This window comes from Episyrphus balteatus, chromosome 2 (genome assembly GCF_945859705.1).
Source record: "Episyrphus balteatus chromosome 2, idEpiBalt1.1, whole genome shotgun sequence".
NCBI classification, from domain to species: Eukaryota; Metazoa; Arthropoda; class Insecta; order Diptera; family Syrphidae; genus Episyrphus; species Episyrphus balteatus.
The window spans coordinates 59,507,684-59,522,289 of record NC_079135.1 but is presented as its reverse complement, the minus strand read 5'-3'; the positions used below and the strand labels follow the sequence as shown (position 1 = coordinate 59,522,289).

The following is a 14,606-nucleotide window of genomic DNA, read 5'->3' as shown; positions in this document are numbered from 1 at the left end:
TGTGGCCCGGCAGATTTCGAGATTTGGACATTTTAATGCACAGGGATTACCCTTTTGCAGCCCGTGAAAAAAGAAAGCGCATCACACAGATTAAAAACGAAATCACATCAAAGAACCGGAATTTAAAAGTACAATTAAGAGGAGAGAAATTAATTATAAACGATAATAACAAATATTTCTTAAATGAAAACAACAAATTGTCAAGTGATGAAGAAGGAATGACGTTCATGGGACAGCTGCTAGGTGACAGTGGTACCAACGGCGAAATGTCAAATTGTGGTGTTAGCCAAGGGAGGGGTGAATTCAGAGCCTCAAATAGAGGAGGAAAAAATGAACGCATTTAGCTTATCGGCGACTTCAACGGAAGAGTTGGAGACACACAAATCCTAAATGTAGAATCGGAAATCATACCTGAGTCAATAATAGATCAGAGAAAGACAAAGGACAACAAAATCGATGGAAACGCTAAAAAGCTAATAGAAATGTGCGAATCCATGGGACTAACGTTACTAAACGGCCGCTCCAAAAGTGATAAAGAAGGTCATCTAACCTTTATGAGGGGCATTGCATGCTCAACTATGGATTACTGCTTTACTAAAGGAATATGTCTTCAATATTTTCATGACTTCGAAGTCAAGGAGTTGAAATATTCAGACCACCTCCCAATATTCGTAGACCTAAGTAGTGTTGAAACAATAAGTGGAATAGATATTCTTACAACCTGCATAGGTATCTAAAGCTGCTGGGCCACTCCAATCACAGCCCAAAAGAAGAGGAAAGCAGCCCTGGTATGACTGGGTATGTGAAGAAGCCGGGAAAAAATCCTTTGCGGCTTTTAATAAAAGAAAACACAGCCTTTGCGAAAAACATGTACCAAGAGGCGAACAAAGTTTACAAAGCTACCTGTTTGGAGAAACAGAAGCTCATTCGCTAGAACTTGTCTCAATGCTCAGGGGTGTAAAGGACTGTAGATCATTTTGGAAAATCGCTAAAACATTAAAGGGTCCATCCTTCAGACGTGGTATAACAGTTGAAGACTTAATTCAATTAAAAAGTTAATAACTTTTTATTATTAAAAATAATTTTCATTATTTTTTTTTTTTTTTTTTTTTTTTTTTTTTTCACTTTGTTGAAGACTTAATCTTAAAATACTTTGATAATCTGCTGAATACGTCGACCATGGAAAATGCCATTCATTTCGCATTGCCACTGCTGGAAGTTGAATGTTTAGGCCGACAGATAACACAAGTGTTAATAACTCCGTTAATACAAATGATAAAAACTTCATTGATGTCTTGATTTTTAGAAGAAATGCTATTCTTTGCACCTGAATGTTATTATCTCTTTTCATTGCTCAGATATTAATTTTTATATGGAATTATTTTTTTCTAAACCATGATAATTTTTGACTTTGGGGCCGATTTTCTTCGATAAATGTGTTATTCTTATGAAGAAAACAATAATGAACAACAATTCTGTTGCCAGAAAACTTATAGATTTTATGAAATTTGGGAAAACCTGCACCATCTCTAAAAAATGTGTTTTTTTGCTTTAGTCAAAAATGGGTACGAATTAAAAATTTATTTTTGTAGTTTATTTTAACGGAGTTATTAACATTAACATGAGTAAAGGCATACCAAAGTAAGCGTTTTCTTAAATCATCGCTAAAGGGTATCAACTTTGCAGATAGAGAGTTACTATAGAACAATTTTTTTCTTAGAATATACCCATAAATCATCCCTCAAAATCTTCTTATCTCATCCCGGGACACCCTGTATATACATTTTATTGAATAAAACTCTCTTTTTCGGCTGACGGCAAAAGCCAATGCTCATTGTGAACTATGTACACTTTTAATCTTTAAAGAATAATAAAATCACATTTTACTACTACTACTCTTATTATATGATAAATCAAACTAAAAAAAAAACCAAAAGAAAATAATGTTTCCCTTTGTTTTATACGCTGATGAAAATGACAATCGATTTCGTCACTACAAAGTGTTATTAGTTATAAACCCCTTAAAGCCTGTTCCTTTTTTTTTTTTAACTCAGTAGTTACTTATTTTTCATTTTAAACGCAACACAACACGTGCCTATGGCTCGCCCGCTCGACAAAAAATAATTCGTAAAGAGAAGAGTTGAATTTCTCAAACACGTTCGTTCATGCTGTAAATGGGCTTGTTACTTTCATGACGTTTTACTTTTGTCCCGGTATCCCCTACCTAAGTATTGGTTTTGTTTTTGTTTTACGAATAAATTAAAAAAATGAGTAGGTTAGTAGGCTTTTTTAAGATTCACATTCACATTAAAATAAGATGAAGTTCACATTAAATTTAACTGAGTTCAAGTGGAATCACCTTATTTTAAGCGGATATCACCTTACTTTTGTGTGGTGAAATTTAATGTGCGCATCATCTTATTTTAAGGTGACACTTTTTTCTCCGTGTAGGCACTAAGTTGTATACAAAACTGGAATAAATGTAGAAAATCATTATTACCTAATTCTGTCTTATAAGATACGAGGATGGCGTATTTCAAGAAATTGAATCTCAGGGGGCCTATTACGTAAAGCGATTATCGTTTAAATCGGCTCGTTATCGTTGAAAAGGGACTCCGTAAAACGATTATCGTATAAAAACGATGACACGCGACTGCGTAAAACGATAATCGTTTAAGGCTGAACGATACTCGTTTTTCAATACGACTGACATTTTGCTGTCGTTTGGCTTTCGTTTTTGGTTTTGTTGTGGAAAATATTTTGTGTCTACTATGATATTCCTCTTGAAATAATTAAAATAAAAAACTAATTGGAAGAGAAGATGTAAATAAATACATTTTTTATTCGTCGTTTAAAAAATATTTCGTGTCTGCCAGTGACATTCCTGTTCGGCTAAATGTGAATACATTATATTTTGAAATGAAGAATGAAAATAATTAAATATTTTATACATTTAATAGGCCGCCAACAAATGGATTTTCTTATCAAATGTATGGAAAACGACCTTGCCAAACACCCAAGCCCAAGCCAAAGCTAAATCCAAAATACTTTGGAACATTTTCGCAGACATTCACTATGCAAGTGCACCTCCGGAAAAATACATCGATGCACAGAGGAGTATTCGACCCCAAAATCCGGTCATAAGTGAAAAAAATAAAAATCGTATTCGACCCGTTATTTTTTGCTTTTCGCATTCCTCAATAATTCCGAAATTTTTTTTATGTATGTCCAAGGTAAAGGTATACAGGGTGTCCCAAAAGTAATGGATCAAACGAAATATGCTGATAGGCCAACCTTAGGGCTCTCAGAATTTGGTAACTTGTTCATCCCAAATCCTTACGGTTTTCGATTTAATGCAGTTTTTGTGAAATTTCGAAAAATCCCGACTTTGCAACAGTATTTTGCTTCCTCCGCTCATAATTGATTTTTGGTTTTTACAATTCTTTCACTAAAACATTGCCAAATAATAAGAAAAAATTATTTAATCAAAATATTTTTTATTTCATACACCACTTTGCTGCAAATTATGTAACAGTTCCATGTTTTATATAAACTCAATTTCTTACTTTTATTTGAGAGGAACATCCCGAAAAAAAATTGTATGGTGTGATACTGGTTTATTATTTTAAAAACTTCCCGTGTAAATGCAGTTTTCAAAAATGTATACAAATTACCAAAGTTAAAATTAGAACGAAAGATATTACAATTTTAATGCAAAAAAACAGGCGTTTTCAGAGCTATTTAACAAACAAAAATCAAGACTTTTATTCAAAAGGAAATAAACAAACAACAGTCGAGGAAATGTTTTTATTTTTCTTTGTAATTTTTCTCTGAAAAGGCCTGTTTTGTTACATTTAAATTGTAATATCTTTCGTTCTAACTTCAAGTTTGCAAACTTTTATACATTTTTGAAAACTGCAATAACACGGCAAGTTTTTAAAATAATTAACCTGTTACACACCATACAAATTTTTTTCAGGGTGTTGCTCTGAAAAAAAATTAAGAAATTGAGTTTTTATAAAACATGGAACTGTTAATTAATTTGCAGCAAAATGGTGTATGAAATAAAAAATATTTTTATTAAATAATTATTTCTTATTATTTGGCAATGTTTTAGTGAAAGAATTGTAAAAAACAAAAATCAATTATGAGCGGAGGAAGCAAAATACTGTTGCAAAGTCGGGATTTTTCGAAATTTCACAAAAACTGCATTAAATCGAAAACCGTAACGATTTGGGATGAACAAGTTACCAAATTCTGAGAGCCCTAAGGTTGGCCTATCAGCATATTTCGTTTGATCCATTACTTTTGGGACGCCCTGTATACTTTATGTTAATACAGAAATTTCCATATATTTCATTGAATATATATTAAAAATCGAGATGACAAGAGTGCATAGAAAAAGGTGAAAATTAATGAAATTTTCGTCAGAAAAAAAAAGTGTTTTTGTTGTAGTCTCGGGTACGATCGAGCAAAAATTTTTCTTATATAATTAACTGTACATCTTTGTCATCTCATGCACAAAAAAAAATTTCCACATATTTCCACCTTTTTTTTTTAATGGAGTTTTTTAGTCTCGAGGTATTTTTAGTAAAATTGGCTTTTGTTGCTTAAAAAACTACTTATTTTCAAATTTTTGTTTTCTTTAACCTGAAATATTAACAATATTTAAAAATTTCATGTAAAAATTAATAATATGAATTAAATAAAATTGAAAAAATTACTTAATTACATTTTTTTTAACTAACCCGAAAATTTTTTTCAGTGTGACTTTTTAATACATTTTAAGTTATAAAACAATACTTTAGGCCAATTCCAATAAGAAAAACATTAAAAATATTTTTGACCGGATTTTGAGGTCGAATACTCCTCTGTGCGATGGCTTTAAAAGCGCGTATGTTCTTTTAAACACAAGTAAAATTATATTAGGTATTTTCTTATTTATGTCCACTTGTGGAAAATCTACAAATACACTCTGAAAACACATTTTTAGCATAGATTAGAAATTTAATTTACTTTTGTTTGTTTGTTTATTGAGCCAATTTTGACAGTCACAAATAGGAGTGAAGTTAGTTGCGCTTAAAAAAGGATTTTTTTTCCTGTTTCATCTGGTACAATTTCTTCATCACTTTCACTTGAAAATAAATTATTTGACATTTTTAATAGAACTTGTCACTTTTCAACCGAAACTCATTCCCCTGTCACAATTGTCACATGCTGACCAAATTGTCATTTTTATATTTTTTTCTTTCCCACAAAATAACTGTCACGACAAATTTGTCGAAAACCCTGACAATTCACTGTCATGACAATTTTTTTATGATCCCAAATCTTGACAACTGTTGCAGATTTTCCGACAATTCTACAAAATTGTCAAATTTTGTATATGACAAGATTAAGACAATTGTCAAGCTGTCATTTACAAAATTGTCACCCGTCGCATTGTCAATGTTTATGAACTAGGGCCCAGATAGAACCACGCTCTAAAAAAAATTTTGAAATGAGAATGAAATAATTTTAATACAATTTATCGATTTAAATGTTTGGTTTTCAATTTCTCTTTTTCATTTTAGCTTTCTGAATTGGAGCAGAGAGTTGTTGAGGCAGAAGGACGTGCCGAAGAAGCTGAAGATAAAGTGAGTCTAAAAAAGTTTTATTTTAACTTCTATTTTCTCTATTTTTGTTTACTAATTTAAAATATGTATTTTCATAAAACAACTTTGGGGTAATCGAGTTTTTGAGAACGCGCGCTCTAAGCACATAATAACAATGATCGCGATTTTTTGTTTATGTGCCGGACTCTCCAAGGAAAAAATAAACCTTGGCAAACCCGCTGAACCTCCAAAAGTGGCTCGCAGATCACCAACCTCGGGACTACTTGTGCATTGCATCGAGGTCGATCCTGGACCCTATTTCACAAACATTGACAGTGCGACAGATGAGAATTTTGTAAATGACAACTTGTCAATTGTCTAAATCCTGTCCCTGTCTAAATCCTGTTCGCAGATTTTCCTGTCAGAAAATCTACGAAAATTGTCAAAATTTATGATCATACAAAAATTGTCAAGGATTTTTTAAAAATTGTCACGAATTCGCCGACAAATTTGTCGTGAAAAAATTTTTTTCGTGCCCGAAAAAAATATAAAAATGAATATTTTGCAAGCATCCCTTCAAGCAAGAAAACGGAGCTCAAATTTGACACTCCGACCTCAAAATGCGAAATACGGAGCTAGACGAGATTGCACTCACACACTTGCAAATATTTGTGTTCATACACAAAAAACAATAGAGAATCGTGGTGAAAAAGTATGAAAAGGAAAAAAAAATAAAAAAAAAAAACAAATAGCGTCATTTTGTTTTAGATATTTTTTGCAAGTGTCTCGTCTCGTGTGGTCGTCTTGTGTTTTTAATTGTTTTTAATATTTTAAATGATAAAAATTATGTAAATAAAATTGAAAATTCATAAAACTAAAAAACAAAATATTCTGTGGTGAACATCCAATGGAAAGTGCGTGTATACATACGCTAGTACAACTACAAAGCGTCATTTTTTTCTTCTTTTTTTTATATTTCTTGCAAGTGGCTCGTGTTCATTTAAATATAGTATTGAACAATTAACAATAATTACAAACAATAATTTCCGACCATAGCAGCAATCTGCTCGCTGAAAAAAAAAATCTCAAAAACCACCCTGGTACAGCAAACACCCAGCCTGCCAGCCATTTTTAGCAGAACAATGGAGGACCTGCATCAACAACACCAACAGCAGCAGCAACAACAAATGAAATAAAATGAAAAGATTTATTATATTTTATTTATTTTGAAAACTTCGTTTGCCAATATAAAATTAAAAAAAAAAAAACAATTTCAGCGAAATTAGTATTTTTTGTTGTTGGAAATGTCACTAATTTTCGATACTCGATGTCCAAATGCCAAAAGTCATTCATTCCGTATCGGGTACGCCTTCGGCTCCGTTTTCTCGGAATGATGATTTTCACCGCACCAATACATCGGCTCCGCGGTGATTATAATTTCCATACTAATTTGAGCCGCCGCGCCGTGAAGCCCGATGCGAGGTCAAGCTCGGACTCACTTCGGAGCCGATTCGGACCCAGTTCGGACTCGTTTGCTTGAAGGGATGTAGATGTTAATTATGTCAGGGAAATGAGTTTCGGTCAAGTATTAGGCGCTTCCAACACAAAAAATCTCTGAGGGCTCACAATCCCTCAGGAGCGAGCAGGATAATTTTTTGTGGGATAATTTTCTGACATGAATCCAATTTTTGAAGTTATACTTCTTTTGCAGCGCACAGTGGTCTATTTTGAGACACTAGGTGGACTTTATTGTTTTGTGTGTCTTATTGGCTTTGAATATTATTTTTAATGTGATAACGTCTTACAAATCGATGAACCCTGGATGCATCCACGAAAAACGTGACTCATTCTGCCGCTCTACCCGTGCCTGTTACCAATGTGGTATAGGTTGCAATTTCATCTTAGCTGATTTATTCATAACACTGGTCAACAAAATTTAACTTTTTTTTTGCCACAAGAACCAAAATATACTTTTGTAGTAGTTTTTAGGGTGCTGAATTCGAATCTGAAGTCAGAAAAATTTGATTGGCCTTCGTTTTTGAAATATTACCGTTAGAAAATGTCAAAAACGTAATTTTGGCTGTTTTCGAGGTTCTGTTTTTATGTGGACTAATTCATTATAAACAAATTTGTAACGGTTATTATAAGAACAGATATTCTTCTTTCAAAAACTTTTTAAATTTTCCCGATATCTCTTTTATTGCTCGAGATATCTTAAGTTTCATTTAATAAGTCAAAGAGAAACTAAACTTAATCTAAAGTTCAAGTCACTGGTCACAGAATTTTTGCCACAAGAACCAAAATATACTTTTCTGAAGGTTTTCGAGTTGCTGAACTCTAATCCGCAATCGGAAAAATTCTATTAGCCTTCGTTCTTGAAATATAACCGTTATGAAAAAAAAAACCTTTTTCGCATTTTATAAAGGTAATATTTTAAGAACGAAGGCTAATAGAAATTTTCTGATTGTGGATTCGAGTTCAGCAACCCAAAAACCTTCAGAAAAGTATATTTTGATTCTTGTGGCAAAAAAAGTGTAATTTGGTTGGCCAGAGTTGTTTCTGATTCAAAGACCGCTACTTAAATTTTAAATATCTCGGGAAATAAAAGATATATCGGAAAGATTTAAAAATTTTTTGAAAGAATAAAACTAGCTCTTATAGGCACCGTTACAAATTTATTCACAATTAATTACTCCACATAAAAACATAACCTCGAAAACAGCCAAAATTACGTTTTTTGGCATTTTCTAACGGTAATATTTCAAAAACGAAGGCCAATCAAATTTTTCTGACTTCAGATTCGGATTCAGCACCCTAAAAACTACTAGAAAATTATATTTTGGTTCTTGTGGCAAAAACCTTGTTGACCAGTGTAATCAATGTACAGATTAAACTATTATATTATAGATACAAAAATCTTTTAACCCTTATTTGAAAAATTAGAGCCTAACCGTGAACAACTAAAAAAGATTTTTATAATTCAATTGTTGTATAGGGTAAATAGGGGTAAAATGACATGGTAAAAACAAATTATTTTCATAACGGTAAGTTGTAGAGAGTTGACTTTTTTCTAATTCTTAGATGATTTCGTGAAAAAATTGAAAATATTAGTAAAAAAAAAAAAAAAAAAAAAGTACTCAATTATGAAAGGTTTAAAAAAAATGCAAGGGGTAGACCTTCGCCAAAGAGGTTATTATAGCTAAATGATTTTTTTTACAGAAACTTGATTTACAATTAAAAGACAACGAGCAAAGAGGTTATATACCGACTTGTTTCCAGGGCCCTTATTTGCAGAGTATAAATTTTTGAGAAAAAGCAGCATATATTTTGTTTGGGTTATTTTTATTTTTAGAAATATTTTAAAGCTCGCCAAAAATCTCAAACTTACAGAACTTTTACGTTCAATTGATCTAAGTGCGTGTGCAAAAAATTGCAATTCTAAAATATTTTAAATGATAAAAAAATTATGTAAATAAAATTGAAAATTCATAAAACTAAAAAATAAAATATTCTGTCGTGAACATCCAATGGAAAGTGCGTGTATACATACGCTTTGTGCAAAGAATGCTTTGTACAACTACAAAGCGTCATTTTTTTCTTCTTTTTTTATATTTCTTGCAAGTGGCTCGTCGTCGTCGTGTCGTATAGTTGTTCATTTTAATATAGTATTGAACAATTAACAATAATTACAAACAATAATTTCCGACCATAACCAAAAACGAAAATCTCAAAAACCACCCTGGTACATCAAACATCCAGCCTGCCAGCCATTTTTAGCAGAACAATGGAGGACCTGCATCAACAACACCAACAACAGCAGCAACAACAAATTAAATAAAATGAAAAGATTTATTAACGGGATTATCTCAAAAACGTTATTATCGGTTCTATTTTTTTGTGTTTTTACTGCGGAAAATATAATTAAAAATTGTTTTTAGTTATAAAAACCACAAACACCCGAGAAATATTCGCACAATTAAATCAAAACAAAAACAAAAAATGACAGCTTCGATTTTGACACTTCTCACGGATCTGTTCTAACCTGATCTGACAAAGCAAGAACAGAAAATCCTGTTCTAAACTGTTCTAGATCTATCAATGAACATAGGCTATTGATTATGTAGTTTAGAAAGGAACTAAGACGTTCACGGGTTTTTATTGCAGGAATCGTTGAATGGGTTATAAGGGAAGATAAAACCGCGGAGTGCTATTAGATGAGAGGGTGGATACTGAAGATAGGGGTGCAAAAGCCCCCTTTTTGGTTTTTTCAATAAACCTCGTAAACCAAGCAAAATTTTGGTATACCTATTGCACATAAAACTTTTTGTAAAGAATTAAATTTCCTATTGGAATAATGTTTTGTAAAAATTGAAAAAAAATTTTCCATACAAAAATAGTCGAAACAATCATAAAAAAAATATCAACAAAATCAATTTTTTGAGTTTTTTTGCTTTTTTAGCTGAACATTTTTTGTGGGTTGAGATAGACATAAACATTGCTCCAAGGAAAAAAAGAAGATTAAATTTCCTTTAAAATGCTGTACTCACTAAATTTTTTAATTGAAAATTAACCGAAGTATGGCCATTTTAATCTATCTTTTTTTCGCAGTTCTAGTTTTACTCAAGTAAAACAGAATCATTTGAGGGGAAAGTATGATAACTTAAGCACCAAGAACTGATAATGAGATTTTGTAGAGGGGTTAAATACAATCATTGTTTACTATGGGAGGGGGTCTATGTCCCCCCGTTTTGGCGGGAGGGGCAATTTTCTAAGAAAAATACTTAAAATAAAAAAAAATTATTACAAAACAACGGCAACACTTACAGTTTTGATTGAAACTTTTTTCAAAAGCTAGAATTATAAACTTAATATTAATTTTAAAACGAAGTTATTTTAATCAAGTGTTTTTGAAATACCCGATTCCAAAGTCAAAACTTGTGAAAAACAAAGTTTAAAAAGCACATTGAGTACAATTTTCACAAAGACTGTGGACTTCAAAACGAAATTGATCGACAAAGTAAATTGCCTTAATTGATTTCTTATCAAATCATGAAAATCATAACGTTCCTATGCCTTCTACTTTTTGAGAAAATTGAAAAATAGACAAAATACTTTCTTTATCGGAATCACTCGTTTATTTCAATTTTTTTTATTTTAAGTATTTTTTTTAAGTAAATTGCCCCTCCCGCCAAAACGGGAGGACATAGACCCCCTCCCATAGTAAACAATGATTGTATTTAACCCCTCTACAAAATCTCATTATCAGTTCTTGGTGCTTAAGTTATCATACTTTCCCCTCAAATGATTCTGTTTTACTTGAGTAAAACTAGAACTGCGAAAAAAAGATAGATTAAAATGGCCATACTTCGGTTAATTTTCAATTAAAAAATTTAGTGAGTACAGCATTTTAAAGGAAATTTAATCTTCTTTTTTTCCTTGAAGCAATGTTTATGTCTATCTCAACCCACAAAAAATGTTCAGCTAAAAAAGCAAAAAAACTCAAAAAATTGATTTTGTTGATATTTTTTTTATGATTGTTTCGACTATTTTTGTATGGAAAATTTTTTTTCAATTTTTAAAAAACATTATTCCAATAGGAAATTTAATTCTTTACAAAAAGTTTTATGTGCAATAGGTATATCAAAATTTTGCTTGGTTTACGAGGTTTATTGAAAAAACCAAAAAGGGGGCTTTTGCACCCCTATCTTCAGTATACACCCTCTCATCTAATAGCACTCCGCGGTTTTATCTTCCCTTATAACCCATTCAACGATTCCTGCAATAAAAACCCGTGAACGTCTTAGTTCCTTTCTAAACTACATAATCAATAGCCTATGTTCATTGATAGATCTAGAACAGTTTAGAACAGGATTTTCTGTTCTTGCTTTGTCAGATCAGGTTAGAACAGATCCGTGAGAAGTCTCAAAATCGAAGCTGTCATTTTTTGTTTTTGTTTTGATTTAATTGTGCGAATATTTCTCAAAAAATTGATTTTGTTGATATTTTTTTTATGATTGTTTCGACTATTTTTTTATGGAAAATTTTTTTTCAATTTTTAAAAAACATTATTCCAATAGGAAATTTAATTCTTTACAAAAAGTTTTATGAGCAATATATCAAAATTTTGCTTGGTTTACGAGGTTTATTGAAAAAACCAAAAAGGGGGCTTTTGCACCCCAATCTTCAGTTTCCACCCTCTCATCTAATAGCACTCCGCGGTTTTATCTTCTCTTATAACCCATTCAACGATTCCTGCAATAAAAACCCGTGAACGTCTTAGTTCCTTATTGCCATGTCTTTTTCGACATAATCAATAGCCTAACAGCAAACTAGAACAGTTCAGCACAGAAAAAAACTCAATGAACAGCAAAAATTGTACTTTTCTGCTTAGAACTGTCCACCACAGCGTCAGTGATAGTGAACACAACTTATGTTTCAAATTTAAGTTAAGAAAAAATCCTTTCCTCGTTTTACTCCTGAAATATTAAGTTTGTAATTAATAAAATTGAAATTGTATAGATTAAAATTGTGCTCTTTTGTTTCCCAACAATGTCTTTTAGCATTTATTTCCAGGTTTACCCTTTTTTCGCCTTATTTGACTGTACTATAATGATATTAAGATGTTAATTCAAAAGTTGTACAAAAAGCATTTCAAACCAAACATGCGCACAAAGAATTAGAAAATCATGTAGACTCTATTTGAATGATAGGACTAAGAGAAAAAAATACCTACATCCCTTACTAGCAACATACTGTCAAACATAATCTTCATATTGTTTTAAATAAAAAAATTGATTATTCTAAATAGTACGGAGCTGGGTAATCAACTCTTATTAAAACTATAACAGCGACATATATTAACGAAATGAACCCGGTTATTAATTACTCGACGGATCTTCTATTTATATTTTGGTAGTAGCATCAAGGCCTTTTTTTCCAATTCCACAACTTAATCGTTGTTCATTGTCGTTGTCAATGAAGAAACCTTTTTGTCCCGTGTATGTAGTTGAACAAATCAATTTACAATTTTTCAAACAATTAGATTTAAGCAAATTGTGTTAAAAATATTTACCTAATATGCGAAGTAAACATGTATGTATAGTTGTTTTTTTTTTTTTAACTAGTGATTTTTGAGAGAATGTAAAATTATAACGAGAAAGTGTCTGTGTCTCATATTTTGCTCTTTCTCTACAAATACTCCATTAGCAGACGGTGACAAAAACAAATAGTTCCTTACGTTTAACATGGTTTCTATACCTAAATACAATTTTTAATCATTGGTGGCGTATAAAACTATAACAGAAATCGAATTTCAATCAACAAGATAATATTATACATTATTATACCTAATTAAATATACGCATAATGAATCGAAATAAAATAGAATACATTTTGTATACCTACCTTCATGTTTTTATATTCAAAATATTTTAAATGTTAATATACATAAGTAGATACACAGGCATATATGTCACGAAGTGGTAGTCTGTCTTGCGCGTTTACCGACTCAAAAAAACACAGAACTGTTAAATGACTATAAAAATTATGTGAAAGTGGCTGTCTTTGAAAACAACACATGACAAAATTATATAAAAAAGTAATTAAATCTTTTTCTGCTAACATACGACGATAAATAATTATAAGATTCAAGCTTACAGAATCAGGTAATCGCAGTAAGTATAACTGTGTTGCATTAAAAGGATACAATTTCCGACAAATTTCCTCCCATTCTTCGTTAGATAGACAAATGCAAGATGTTAATGGGCTGTTAATAGTCAAAAACGATACTTGTGTTTTATCCAAGCTGATTAAAAAAACTATAATCACTTCGCGCCTTTTAAGTGCCGTTTTTATATATTCTTCGATGTTCATATATATTTCACTCCTGTGTTCCCATGTTTTTCTGTGAAAGAGTTTAAACAAATTAACTATAACTTTAACGAACTTAACTTGAACATTCGTCAAATGAATAATGTTTTATAATCAAAAACGATGATCAAGAACAAGCAAGCCCGTTTACCCCCTTCAGTATTAGCATCGTGTAAATATTGAAGAGAGAGAATAAAGTTACTATTTCTTTTCCAGCATAAAGTCTAAGTGTCAGAGCGGCTTCTATTAGAAAGATGCCACTTATCACTTATTTTGTTGTTTTGTGACAAAATTAATGACAGTCGTGTAAATACGACTGGAACATATGAATTAAAGTGCGTATTTTTTAAATTTTGAAATATATATGGAAGTGTTTGAATAAATTTACATTCAACGAACATTTATATGCCTGCTAACGCTATAAAAGAAAACCTTGTGAATGGAAAACTACAGGAAAAAGGTTTGTAAATATTTAATGAGCAAATATGGACGAAGTTTATCAATTCTAATAGTCTAAGAGCCAACGACATAATTAATCAAGTCATCTAAAGAATGTTGTAAGCCATATTAGGTGTGTTTTTTATTACAACCGGTCTTAACTAGACAAAAAAAACGCAGTCTGGGGTAAGCAATTTACATGTTAAATACAACAACACCTTAGCCCCTTGGGCTTAGTTGCTTAGCCCGGAGATTTATCTGGGCTTAACTTTTTGAAGAGTTTTAAATCTGTGCTACCAAACTAATTTTTTCATAAATTGTTTAGAATTTGTTTAAAACCGTGAAAACTCACGTTTGGAAGGACAAAATGTATTAAAATAGTTTTGCTAGCATACATTTTTGTATCTCTTTGTAAAACATACATGAAAAATACAAGAAAATGACGAAAGCGAAAAATATGACAACTCTAAATTTTTGTTGTGTCTGCTGTTTTCGGAACATTCAATATACAGTGCTGCCAAGATTTCAGGTTAAGCCCCGAGGCGTTTTTTTGTCCAGTTAAGACCGGTGGTAATAAAAAACACACCTTAATTAATAGAAAAGTCTTGATTAGTAAGGTAAGAATAAATTTGTCTGGCAGCATTTGGGTGAGACCAACATGGGTTGAAATCGACCAAACGCGTACAAATATTAAAAAAGTCAACT

At 31.4% G+C, this 14,606-nt stretch overlaps 1 protein-coding gene across 16 annotated transcripts in view; it reads left to right on the top strand.

The window, feature by feature from the left end:
* Positions 1-14,606, top strand: part of LOC129908810 (uncharacterized protein CG43867) — a 276,259-nt gene that overhangs the window by 53,609 nt on the left and 208,044 nt on the right. For 13 of the 16 annotated variants that reach the window (XM_055985584.1, XM_055985581.1, XM_055985578.1 and 10 more), the window contains one exon: positions 5,574-5,636. In XM_055985584.1, the coding sequence (XP_055841559.1) occupies positions 5,574-5,636 (63 nt within the window). Of the gene's footprint in view, positions 1-5,573; positions 5,637-11,784; positions 12,593-12,624; positions 13,924-14,606 lie in introns of those variants that run through there. The other 3 variants (XM_055985591.1, XM_055985595.1, XM_055985590.1) reach the window with 3 other exon arrangements.